Source organism: Rhipicephalus microplus, chromosome 2, assembly GCF_043290135.1.
Source record: "Rhipicephalus microplus isolate Deutch F79 chromosome 2, USDA_Rmic, whole genome shotgun sequence".
NCBI lineage: Eukaryota > Metazoa > Arthropoda > Arachnida > Ixodida > Ixodidae > Rhipicephalus > Rhipicephalus microplus.
Window position 1 is genome coordinate 219,609,849 of NC_134701.1, and position 12,850 is coordinate 219,622,698.

Genomic DNA, 12,850 nt, shown 5'->3' on the forward strand with positions numbered 1-12,850 from the left:
TAGGCGGTCGCGGCTGCGTTGCTTTTTTTGACAAATACGCCGGAGCGTTTGGTAATACCGTGGGTACCGCGTCAGGGGCGAGCTTCGGTTTCCCACGCGGGATCCGCACTTCTTCTCCATTCACAACGTGCACATAGTCTGTGATAATACACGACGGCTCAAAATGAAGCTCACACACGGCACATGTTTCGTCCAGGCTCTTGTCTTACCGGTGCAAGTTGCGCTCCCACAGTTCTCGCTTCTCTTCGTCTTTTGGCACAGAAAACAGGGACGGCTGCCGACCTTTCGTCCACTTGTACCCTGTCTGGCACCCCGGGGCAAAGCAGTGGCGTTGCTGTTTCTGCTTCGCCATTTCTGCTCAAACCTCAAAAAACCAAATGACACCCATGCACACCGAGAGCTGTTTACGCGCCGAGGAAGCCGATGCCACCGCTTCCGCCGTTCCGCGGCTAGCCGCTACTGCCAGCCCACGCGACTGCAGCACCGCCGCCTGAATTCGAGACTTTCTACATTCGCCGCTTCGTTGCTATGCATGGCGCACGCGGATCCTGGACACACTACCCAAAGCCCCCCTCTAGTGCACTGTATCTCGGTGCCACCATACTCTCGGCACGACCAACAACCCGTCGCGGCATCTGCTGACAGCTTCCAGAAACCAATCAATATTTTCTGAGAAGAACTTTCGCACAACGTAGGGAAGACGGCGCATCGGCTGTTTCTTGATTCAACATGCTTCTTTCTTCTGCTAGAAAGTTAGCAAAGCGTTTCCCTAAATACATGGTAAGCGTATATTTTTGTTACAGAATAGTTTATTATTTATATGTAGGGTTTCACGTCCCTGAACCACCATATGATTATGAGGAACGTCGTAGTTGAGTGCTCCGGAAATTTCTACCACCTGGGTTTCTTCAACGTGCACCCAAATCTGAGCACACAGGCCTACAGCATTTTCGCCTCCATCGCAGCCGCCGCAGCCGATATTCAACCCCGAGACATGCGGGTCAGCAGCCGAGTACCTTAGCCACTAGACCATCACAGTTGGGCCTACAGGGTGGTGAACACTGTGTTAATAAACCTTGCCATTGGGCTTCGTGAAGCAGAATACAATGAAATGTTTAAGAAATAAATTGCCTTTTTATGCCTTTATTACTCTCAAAGATAAAAAAAGTATATTCCTTAAGTGTATATTTTTTCCTCCTGATTGTTTTGTTTTTATATCAGGGCTCGCTACTTATACAGTATTTATTAAAAGTTTTAAATAGCGTTGTAAAGTGGCGTGTAGTTGTTTATAAGGGAACTATTTAATATAGAAGTTTATTGCTGCTATTACTGTGCCTACCTTAATCTTGTCACATCAAAGTATAAAAAAATAAAAAATAGAGCATTACAGACTGCATATTTATACAATGAAGGAAATATTTTATTTTGCAGCTATGTACACAACTGTTGAACCTATTTCTCTGATGACTTATTATTTTCTTTCTTAAGAAGCTGCTTGACAGCATATTAGGCTGAGCTTCTGTAATCTAAGCATGGGCAGATCTTTATAATTAACACAACACGATGAGTTTGAGGTAGCCAATGTACAGACAGATGTACTGCATATGCCTGAACCCAGAGAAACGCTTCGCAAGGTAGCTACTATATCAAAACGTCATAATTTCCAAGCGAGCTCCTCCAATGGCTACAGAGGGAAATAACACAGATTTTGCTCAAAAACATACCTAACATATTATATAAAGCATTTAAGGAAAATATTTTCCGGTTGACAAGCATAAAAACTATATTCTCGTTGATAAGGTAACTTCAAGCATATTCTGCCGCTATATTCATGAAAAGAACTATACGTGGTGTTTTGCGCGCCAGAACCAAAATATGATTATTGTACGCGTCAAAACTATGATATATATTTAGTAGAGATATCCGGGAATTTGGACCACCTGGTGCCATTTAACGCGAAGGCCACGGGGTTGATCCCAGCCGTGGCGGTCACATTTCGGGGGAGGCGAAATAGTAGATGCCCGTGTACTGTCCCATCTGAGTGCACGTTAAAGAACACCAGATAGTCAAAATTTCTGAACCCCTTTACAATGGAGTTGCTCATAATCATATCCTGTTTTTGGGACGAAAAACACATCAGTTTTATATTATTAGGTAATTACAATGATATCACAAAATACTACTACATGGGGGACAGAATGGGAAATTATTCCACTCCGTATTTCCCAAATGAAGTTCACCTTCAGTGTGAAGTTAATTAAAGTTAGCACGAGTGATGGCATTATTCGAATCAGGCACATGCTGACGGGCTGTCCCGTTAAAATGGCCGACACTGAAAAGAAAGGCTTAACTGACAAATGATGGAGCGAAGCTTCTCCTATCAAAAGGAAGGTAAACTTATCCAGCTATCCGTTCAAATGTTTATCTCTGTCGATTTTCTTATCAAGATCAACAACGTACTGTCCAAAAGGTCCACAATACCACCGTAAGGCTCAGCCTGATGGTACCGACGTGGACGAAGCGCACCTCGGTCTGAAAAGACCGGGCTTCAGGACCTTAATAGTGTTAAATGAACGAAAGAATGAATGAATGAATGAATGAATGAATGAATGAATAAACGAACGAATGAATGAATAAATGCCTAATGTACTCGGTGTTGAACAAAGCGACTAAAACGCACATCAAAAGATGAATGAGACCGGAAATTATAATATATTCACGAGGTACACCATGATAGTCTGAGACGTACCACTGGGCTAAGGGGTTAATCATGACAATGGAGAGCAGCACAGATCAGCACCAAGGACGGCGCAGAACATAATAGATAAATGACTGTGTAAAGTTCACCGATAGTTTTGCGGGGTCATAGGGACTAGACAAACACATAAGGCATCTGCGAAGAGCCTCCTTCTAGCGCTTATGTTTGTCATTATTAGGTTCTGGTTTGTCATGTACGCTGCGTCAAGCTCTTCTACGTTTGTCTTAGTTTATTTTTATCCGCCCTAGTTTCTTGTAGCACTGAATTTGCTGCCAAAAGTCGTGTCAAATGTGTTCGCAAAAGAATATCACCTGTTTGGGCGGGAACCGCACATCGTAGGTGTGTTCGGAATGACCGGTGAGGGAACTGCCATCGCTAGCGACCCCTCCACCGCCACCACCACCTCCCATGGTGGCGTTAGGGTGACCTCTGTGCCAACCGCCCAAAGGTGAGTCCGCATCACCAGAGTACACCGATATGTGCGTGGTGGCGTACGGAGAAGGGAAGTAGAGGGGGTCGCCACGTGGGGCCTCGTAGACCTTCTTGCCGACGGACGTCATTGAAATAGAGTCGCCCTTCATATCACCTGCACATGCACGTTCTGCAAAGTTGCAGTAGAAAAAGAGAGGAAAATGTATGAATAGGCGCAAAGCCATCGAAGTCAATCAAGGCACGTTACCTGCTGGTTCCGCAGTGTAAGGAAAAACAAGTTGCTCTCCAGAAGCAAAAAATAAACAAACTGCGAACCAAATCCTGAACAGGTGCCATCGAAGTGAAACATCGCAGTTTGAAGAAACAACTGTTTTGTTTCTCAGATCCATTGTATCTAATATTCTCAAGAAAAACCTGTGCAGCTGAGAAACTGGGTGACTCACAAATTATGTTCATGCTAGAGTTGTTCTTGAGAGGAAATCTCACGTTAGCCTGATGTTTGGCATAGCATCATCAATTGTATGTGAATTTAAACGCTATAAAAAAGAACGTGATTCCAGCACTTGGAGTATTATCGCAAAATTTATGAGTCATTTTGATTACCGCTTCATCAAAATTGAAAAAAAATTTGTCAACTGCTGATACATCATGCGATGGGTGTTTTTTGAAACATTATCGTTTTCATAACAGGTTCCTCATTTTCAAAAAGACAGACTCTCTAATGTGTGTTAGGACTCAGCAATAACTTTGCGATCTCCTGAACACAAACGCATGGGTACTCGATTTTGTTTTTATGAAACGTTCGAAATTCATCTTTTTCACAAGATTCGGGAAGTTGTAAGCACTTCCGGAAATAATTGGTAGAGTTTTGTACCATGCTTCCTATGGAAGAACGTTTGGGTGAGTTAGGATTCCATTGTTTTTCAGGAACCATAGCGCACTAAACGAACACCAGACAAGATTAACACAAAACAAGCGCTATCTTGTGTTATGCCAACTATAACAAGTCCACCTTAAATATGATCTTGTGTATTGCCACGAAAATAATTAAAGAAGGAAGTGAAGCTAACTTCAGTTGGCACCAGCTAGCAAAAATCGTTCGACAAAACCTTGCCTGGCCTAACAGAGACTGCCCACTTGATCTTTCATCTGATGGCAATTTTTTCCGGTCTGTTGAGCTCCGTCGAAGGACTTATGCTAGTTTGACATGAAACAACCTCATTACTAACTGGCCAGCGGTACTGGTAAATTATCCGTGTGATGATTGGCTTACATAACGTGATGTGATTCATGAGCAGACCTAGAACTGATTCATGAGTTTACCGGAAACTTCAGCCGTGGCACTGTAGTCGTGAGTTCTGGTACGGCGGTTGCACATCATGTAAACTACGGCGCCGATGACCAGCACAACGGCGAAGGCACAGATAATGGGCACCACGAGGGTCACACTCCGAGGAAACGCCGTGCTCTCTTCGGGGTGCAGAGTCATTGGTGGTATAGTGGCTGCACGGAGACAAAACACAAGAAAAACTGGTTAACAATTCACCCTTGTGATCGGTGAAGTGCACGCTGAGAAGTTCCTGCAGACACGCGACATTGAAGGGGCAGCTGTGGGCACTGTGGTGAGCATGCCGCGGGTGAGGGAGGTAGTGACGTCTGCGCGCGTGACCTACTTGGTATCACTCCAACACCTGCGGCGAGGGGAACGCGTTGTGGCGTGTTCGTACGGATAAACGTAGGTACGGCGTTACGCACGTGAGCCAAGGGCTGCTTTACATATAATAAATCATAGTTCCATCGCTGCGTCTTCGTCGTTTCTGTTAACCGCCGAGTTCTTCATAAGCAGCTTCATCCTCGGCAGTGCTGGTGGTGCGGACTGCCACACATCTTCCTATATTCCATTAGGCGAAGTCTGTTCACGTGAAACTGAACCCACGTCGTTTCGCAATTCAATCGTACAAAAGTGCGCGAGTGCACTTAATGATTAGCTAGCGAGATATTGTGATGTCATGAATTGGCCCCTATATTTTGAATATGTCGGTTTATACCAGATTTGTTAATGCTAGATCACATGACTGGCAGGCTCGGCCTGTGGCTTTTTAACAGACGCCTTCCATGGGCACCACTACCACCCTATGCCAAAACTACTACTATTCTTACTACTACAACTACCACTGTTGCTGCTGTGGCACAAGCTATAAGCAAACATGGTTTCGCTCATGTGTCCTTCTAAGCGAAAAGTAAAAGCAGACACTCCCAATCATCAGAACCCACCTCCACCAGCTGTGAGCGTGGCGAAGACGAACTGCGCCTCGGTTGAGCCGGCGTCGTTGGAAGCGGACACGAGAAGGTGGTACCACGATCCCGGATGCAAGCCTCCGAGCACGTAGGCATCGGAGGCAACGGCATCGATGGTCTCCGGCACAGCCGTCCAACCGCGCTCTTCCCGCAGCTTGTACTGCAAAGTGATGAAGCGGATAGGGCAGCCGCCGTCCTTCCAGGAGCGCAGGTTCAGCTGCACGGCGCTGGAGTTGCTCGACAAAAGCTCGTTTTTCTCCGGTGCCAAGGGAGCTGCGGGAAGTGAGGAAGTACATTAATGAGGAGACGCAAGATAAAAAGATGGCAAGATGAAGGTTAACATCAGTACCAGCAAAACTGGCTTGCTATCCTAGACTGAGGAACCGGAGGACTGACAGATATAGAATAGAAAGGAAGCAAAAAGTGTAAAGCACATGATACTGAATATGCATGTATGTGAATACATAGGACAAAAGAAGACAACGACGGTAGTAACGCATTTGTAATAAGTTTCATGAATAATCAACTCGTTCAATTATCTATACGTTAAAGAGAATGGGTGCATGTATTGGCTGAGTTTCATTGTAGTTAATCACAAAGGGGAAAAAGGCGCATTTTCTTCTCCTCTTGGCGTTCTTAAAAAAAGACATTTAGACATCGTGCAGGACACCGTGATCAGAATGCAGAGAAACAGATTCTATTGAAGTTCTCGGAAAATTGGTTTTATAAAATAATAGAAAAATATTCGGCAGATCCCACGTACTTGGGAATCAACGTTATGCGAAGCATGCGGAGGAAAGGTGACCACGTTGCAATTTTTTTTCTGAGCGACACGCCATAAAATGACGCTAAATACAAAATATTTCACGCACCGACATATGTTGAAGAAATGCAGATGTTTATACAACCAGTTTTCCACTTGTACAACGATGTTAGCTGGAAATGAGTTTTAGCAACGCCAGACGCTGAGATGAAGCGCTGATGCTCGCGAACATGCTGGCCCTTGACACTGCTATTTGAATCAACTTCAGCACATGGAACCTCACCCCAATCAGCATTTACCTGACGTGACGGCTGTATGAAAGCAGTACTTATGTAATGTTCATATAATTGGGTAGGCAGCACTGCAACCACTATTGTTGTTTCATGAAGATTAGCGTCTATTTGAAGAGTAGTTCCGAGACCTGGCGTAGCTTTGTGGTATAATGCGTGACTGCCACGCAGAATGCTTAGGTTTCATTCCTGCAGGGACCATGAAATTTATTATTTGCATTCGTCGGGTGGCCAACGCTGCCAATGTCAGGTTTTCATTAACACTGACATTCATATTTCGCCTTCGTTGGGTCGGCGCTACCGATGTCGGGTATAGCTTAACGCTCGCGCGTTAAAGTTGCACATGTGTGTTTTCGTCGCACCTGGGAAGATAATAAGTGTAGATCACCTGTGGCACATACCCACTTTCCAGCGGCACTTACCCTCCCGTTAGTATGTACCATGGTCTGACAGGAAGTGTTTCATGGTGTACGCGACAGGATTGTGACATTATTCATGTCTTGACCAGCACGTCATATTCGTCAAACCATCTTACCCTCACATGATGATTTTGGTTCACGTCAAGTTAAGGGGGTGACCACGAGCGCATGCAAGCGTAAGCGGATAGATAGATAGATAGATAGATAGATAGATAGATAGATAGATAGATAGATAGATAGATAGATAGATACGCTCGAAGTCACTGAAGATTGCTAATAAATGCTTCGCATTTAAAATACTGTGAATTTGATGTAAAATGTGCAAGGTCGTGAGCACTGCATGGTGTGTTATTCACACATACTCCCCTGCTCGTAGATGCGGTATGTAGTACTGCGCTGCGGACTGTTCGTGATTGACCCAATTTATAAAAATATCTATTCTTTGTCGGGGCGAGAGCCAACGGAAGGGCACTAACGTGCTTATCACCCAGCTTTACAATCGCCCCAGGCTCAGTGGTTTCTATAATGAGCTGTGTTCTGCCGGTGGACAAAGTGACTCGAATAATAAATTCGTATGTTTGTACATAACATAACGCACAACTTGGCAAGTGGGTCTTTAATAATAACGAATGGGATTGCGGAGCGCCAAATCCGAGATTAAAGAGGAAGAAGCAGACACGAATTTGTTATGAATACCTTTGCATGATTGCATTCCATGGGATCGGACTCAGCATACACACCGTCTTGGTCATCCAAGACTAATTGAGGCGCTTCAACGTTTTGTGTCTTTAATGGGGACATCGATGACATCGAACTTTTTATTTGGCGGTGCCCTCATTTTGAAAGGGAGAGGGCAGCGATGGTAAGTGGCTTGCAAAAAGGTTGTCACAGGCACGGGACATTTGAAGATTTCCTTTTTCCTGAAAGGCCCATAGCCACGGTAAGGAGCGTGCAACGCATTCTCGGGGCTTTTTTCAGCGAGACCCTGTGCCGTGTGACATTTGTTGATAGACCATTACAATTTAGGAGATACTCAAGTACACCAAGTGGCGGCCAGTTAGGTAAAGCTAACTCCGTCTATTGCAACACCACAGCCACCACCACCACCAATACACAGCTCATTCTGGAAATCACTGAGCCTCGAAAAATTGCAAAAGTGTGTAAGAAGTTCGTTACTGTCCCTTTGCTCTAAATGTCAGAATATCAAGTTTTCCGGTGGCGGTTTCATTTTATTTGTGACTGTTGTCGTTTTTGTTCATTGCTCATGCATTAACAATCCATAATGTGTCTGTACACAAAGTTCTTCAGTGGTACCCTATAGTTAGCTGAAAGTTCTCGCTGGGTTAATCTCTCTCCGCTTCACGCCTCTATTTTTTTGTTGTGCAACCATGCTCAAGTATACCAGCTATTTCTTCCCCAATCAACTGCAATCAACTGCAAGTTAAAGCGCATGTAATGCCCGATGTCGATTTCGACTTTCTTACATGAAGACCTGATATGACACGCATTAAGATTAACTTAATTTGGTATGACGAAGTTACCATCGGAAGGGAGTGCGCTAAAGCAAATATCACCCACATGGCTTACCGTAGGCCGGCTGCCAGGGAATATGTAGCATTGATGTTTCCCGAGCATTTGTGAGTTGGTGCATACCCAGATGCCACGAGAGCCATTAAGGTACCGTTTCTATTTCTAGGCAACACCATTGTAAAGAAAAAATACATAAAATCTCAGTCATTACAAGAAAGTCTGGTTAAAAAATGAGCTCCACTCAATGTTAGAGGCGGGAATCATCAGGCCTTCAGCCTCGTCTCTTTCTTCACCTATTACAATTATTCTGAAAGAAGATGGCTCATGTCGCCAGTGTAGAAATTATGAGCTCATTAATGAACAAACCGATTTTTTTTCATACCCAATGCCACAAATTGATGAGATCATTGAAGAAACTGGAGGAGGTCAGTGTTTTTCCGCATTGACCTATGCAAAAGGTAAAAGGAGATGCAAAAATATACCGCATTCGTCACCCCTTTCGACATCTACGAATAAAACAGACTACCCTTTTATGGAAGAACTCCGGATCATCGTTCCAAAAGATGACGAATGACATACTTAGGGACTTCACCAGAATATTCTGTAACGTATTCGTGTACGACAATATCATATACACGCAAACGTAAGAAGATTACGAAGAGCAGCTATAAAAGGTCTTCGAAGCACTCAGCACCGCAAGACTTTAGATCAACATAAAAAAGAGCGAGTTCTTCTGCTGAAAAGTAGTGTTTCTGAGAAGCGTTTTTGAAGGCGAACCAAAGGCGCTAAAGAGGAGAGCGTCCAGCGCATTAAGAAGCTTACAAAACCTCATGACATACACTCCTTAAGAGTGTTTCTTGAACTCACCAGCAGTTTTCGTGCATTTATAAAAGACTATAATATAAAAACGAAATGTTTGACTGCATTAATTCAGAAAGGCGTTCCATTCGTCTGGTCCGACTAATGTCGAGAGAGCTGCCTGTAACTTGTTCGAGCCATTTCATCTTACCCTGTACTAGCCCTGCTCGACTTTGATCTTCCGTATGAAGTAAATACAGATGCATTTCACTACGCTGCAGGCGCCATCTTGTATCAGCGCTATGAAATTGAGCAAACCGGAAGAGAGCTTAAGGTCACCGACTACTATTCCAGCACGTTCACGACGATGCAGGAGAATTACACGACAACAGGGAAGGAAGATTTAGCAGTCGTAATGACTTTTAGATACTTTAGAAGTTACCTAAAAGGCAAACATTTTTACCTGTTTGCTGACAACCAGGCGTAGACCTATTTATTGAAACTTGCACAGCCAAAGGGAAGAATAGCTCGATGTGTCAGTGAGATCCAGCAATTCAGTTTTGACGTATTGCATAGACCAGGCCAGAAGCACCAGGACGCTGATGCCTTGTCCCGTCTTCACGTGCCACAAGAAATTCCGGACGGAAGCATCATCTTGCTGAAACTACGAAAGGTCACGCAAGACATAAAACTGCACAATGGAAAGATGTATGTCCCTGAAACAAAAGTGCCTCAAGGACTGAAGTTATATCACAGCAGTCCCCATTCCAGAGGAAATGACGGATTTTTGAGGACATACCTCAAACTTACTCAAAGATTTAATTGGCAAAATATGAAAGCAGATGTTGCCCATTATGTGAAGATGTGCCATGAGTGCCAAATTCCAAGTCAAAATACAAGGCTCGGGCAAATAGAATGGCATTACCAGAATATTCAACTGTACGATTCGATGTAGTTCACTTTGATTTCGCTGAAGTTAAAAAAAGAGGCTGAAGGCGTCTAAAGAACCGAAGCCTTCCTGGTTGCGGTGGATGAGTGCACGCGCTTCGCGGCTGTAAAGCTGGAAGAAAAGACGCGAATTGCGTGGCAGCACTGTTGTAGAGAGAAATTTTCTAACACACCACGGTCATCGTTGCCGATAATGGGCCAGCATTCAGTAGTCAGAAGCTCTGCAACTGGGCCCGCGAAAGGAACATACCCAGCGCCTTATACCCAGCGCCTGATACCCAGCGCCCAGCGCCTGATACCCAGCGCCTGATACCCAGCGCCTTATCATCTAGAGGCTAATTCGCTTGCTGAACGCATGATTATAGACTCAAAATTGTATAAAATGTAATACCCAGAATTCAAGGGAGGCTTGAAGAGTGCTTTGCAGGCAGCCATACATAATCATAACAGGAGCTACACCACCGGCATCGGGTGCAGCCCGCCATTCGCTGCCTTTGGTACTGTTTCTTGGTTGCCAGTGGACGAAGATCTGAGCTTAGTTGGAAGGATCACACTGATGAAACGCCTCAAAACCCAACTCCTACAGCAAAAACACAGAAGTACGATAAAAATGCATTTTTATCGTCGCCACAGCACGATGATGTACGAGATCCGCCCTGGTTCCATGATGCTAGTTAGAAAACCATTGGACTCAAAAGCCGCATTCACCAGTCCATACCTTGTTGTTAAAACGGCCAAGCAACAAGGACTTCTTAAGACGTTGTATTGTACTGGGCCAAGTGGAAGAACAGAGGAAGCGTCTATCAGAAATGTGGTGCCATATTACCAGCGTGGGGGAAATGACAGCCGGCCGGGAGAGTGTAGCAATCCACATCGCAAGCGCCAGCAAGAAGAGATCAAGAGAGAAAGAAGACGAGGCCAGAGAGGAATGGCTCAATAAACCGATGCAGTCGTATTGTCTGCACGAAAACTTTACAAGTGATATATACACATTGACCCCGATGGCGGTGTAAAGAGCAGCGGCCATCGATCGTCAATCGACTGACAAGCGGTGATGAGCATCGGAATTTATGCATGTGCCGTTGAATATTCCAGCGTTATTGCTAGCGGCTACGTAAGTAACAGAAGAATCTGTATAATGCCCATGTCTTGCGCGCAATCATGAAATGTTCTACTACAAAATTGAAGCTTCTCGATCACTGCAGGCGCGGTGTGCGCTGAGCATTTCCTACAGTCTTTGTAGGTGACAACCAAATACAGAAGTGAAATGAGAAACACGCGTGGCAATATTTAACAATGTTGGTCATTTTACGCGGAATGTGTGAATAAATATTGAAAGCTATTTATGCGCTTTGGAAATATTTGCAGCAGCATAGTTTTTCTGAAAGACCGGCCCGAAAGACCAACTGCTTTCAGGTTTTGAATATGTCTGCATGAGTGCATTCCCTTCATCATCATCATTATCATCATCATCGTCCATCTGGCTACGCCCACGACAAGCGAAATTCTCTCCCATGTTCCACCAATCAGCCTTGTCCTGCGCTTGCTGCGGCCACGCTGTACCGCAAGCTTCTTACTCTCATCTGCCCGCACAAGTTTCTCCAACTTGCACATTGGCCTTCTCTTAGAATTATATTAGATATAAATAACGATCACCAAGTGGTTCTGCTGACTACGTTCCGCGTGCCAGCCCATGTCTATTTCTTTTAGACTTGAGATATGACATGCTAAACACCCCAGTGTTTCCTGACTCACTCTCCGCGTCTCTTTAGGTTTCACATATCAGTTTCCTTTCCATTGCTGACAGCATCGTCCTCAATTTAAGTTAAACCCTTTTTGCAAGCTTCCACGTTACTGCTCCATAGATAAGTACCGGCAAGACGCAGCTGTTAAATACCTTCCCCTTGAGGGATAGTGGTAGACTACCACTCATGAATTGAGAATGGCTCCCGAATGTGCTCAATTCCATCCTTATTCTTCTAGTTATCTCATGCTCATGGTTTGGGTCCGCGGTTACTATCTGTCCTAAGAAGACAGTATTCTTTAAAATTTCCATTGTGTCGCCACATATTGTAAAGCGCCGTTCTCTACTGAATCTGTTGAACAATACTTTAATTTTGTGTATATTAATCTCTTGACCTTCAAACCTGCTCTTCAGTTTTCCGGCTTCAATTCAGTAATCATAAACTGTGATTCGCCCTCTGAGTTATTCATAAAAGCAATGACATCTAATCTCAAGGTACTAAGATACTCTCAAGTAATTCCTAATCCTAGATTTGCTGAATTTTAGGTGAATGAAATGTCCTGTGAACATGCGGTGAATAGCAATGGAGAGATTGTGTTTGGCTTACTTTCTTTTTATTGGGATTCTATCACTTTTTTTATTAACGATTATGGTGGCTGCAGATCCACTGTAGATTCCTTTCAGTAAGTTTTTATAGACTTTGTCGATGCTCTGATTTCAGTAATGATGTCCCTATTGCCCGTTTGTACTCTGACCCACTCTGCTCTCTTTATGTCTTTTAAGATTACACCAATCAATTTCTTTTAAATCACTGGCTGTGTCGCGTTCAATTTATATTGAACCTTCTTTGTGAGCCCCTAGTTTCGGCTT

General features: G+C 44.2%; 1 protein-coding gene across 1 annotated transcript in view; it reads right to left on the reverse strand.

Annotated features, from left to right (window-relative positions):
• Positions 1–12,850, reverse strand: part of LOC142793763 (cell adhesion molecule Dscam1-like) — a 510,593-nt gene that overhangs the window by 15,538 nt on the left and 482,205 nt on the right. Inside the window, exons 21-23 of the mRNA XM_075885808.1 lie at positions 5,465–5,761; positions 4,514–4,693; positions 3,070–3,359 (exon numbers count right to left, since the gene is read on the reverse strand). Coding sequence (XP_075741923.1) covers positions 3,070–3,359; positions 4,514–4,693; positions 5,465–5,761 — 767 coding nt within the window. The remainder of the gene's footprint in view (positions 1–3,069; positions 3,360–4,513; positions 4,694–5,464; positions 5,762–12,850) is intronic.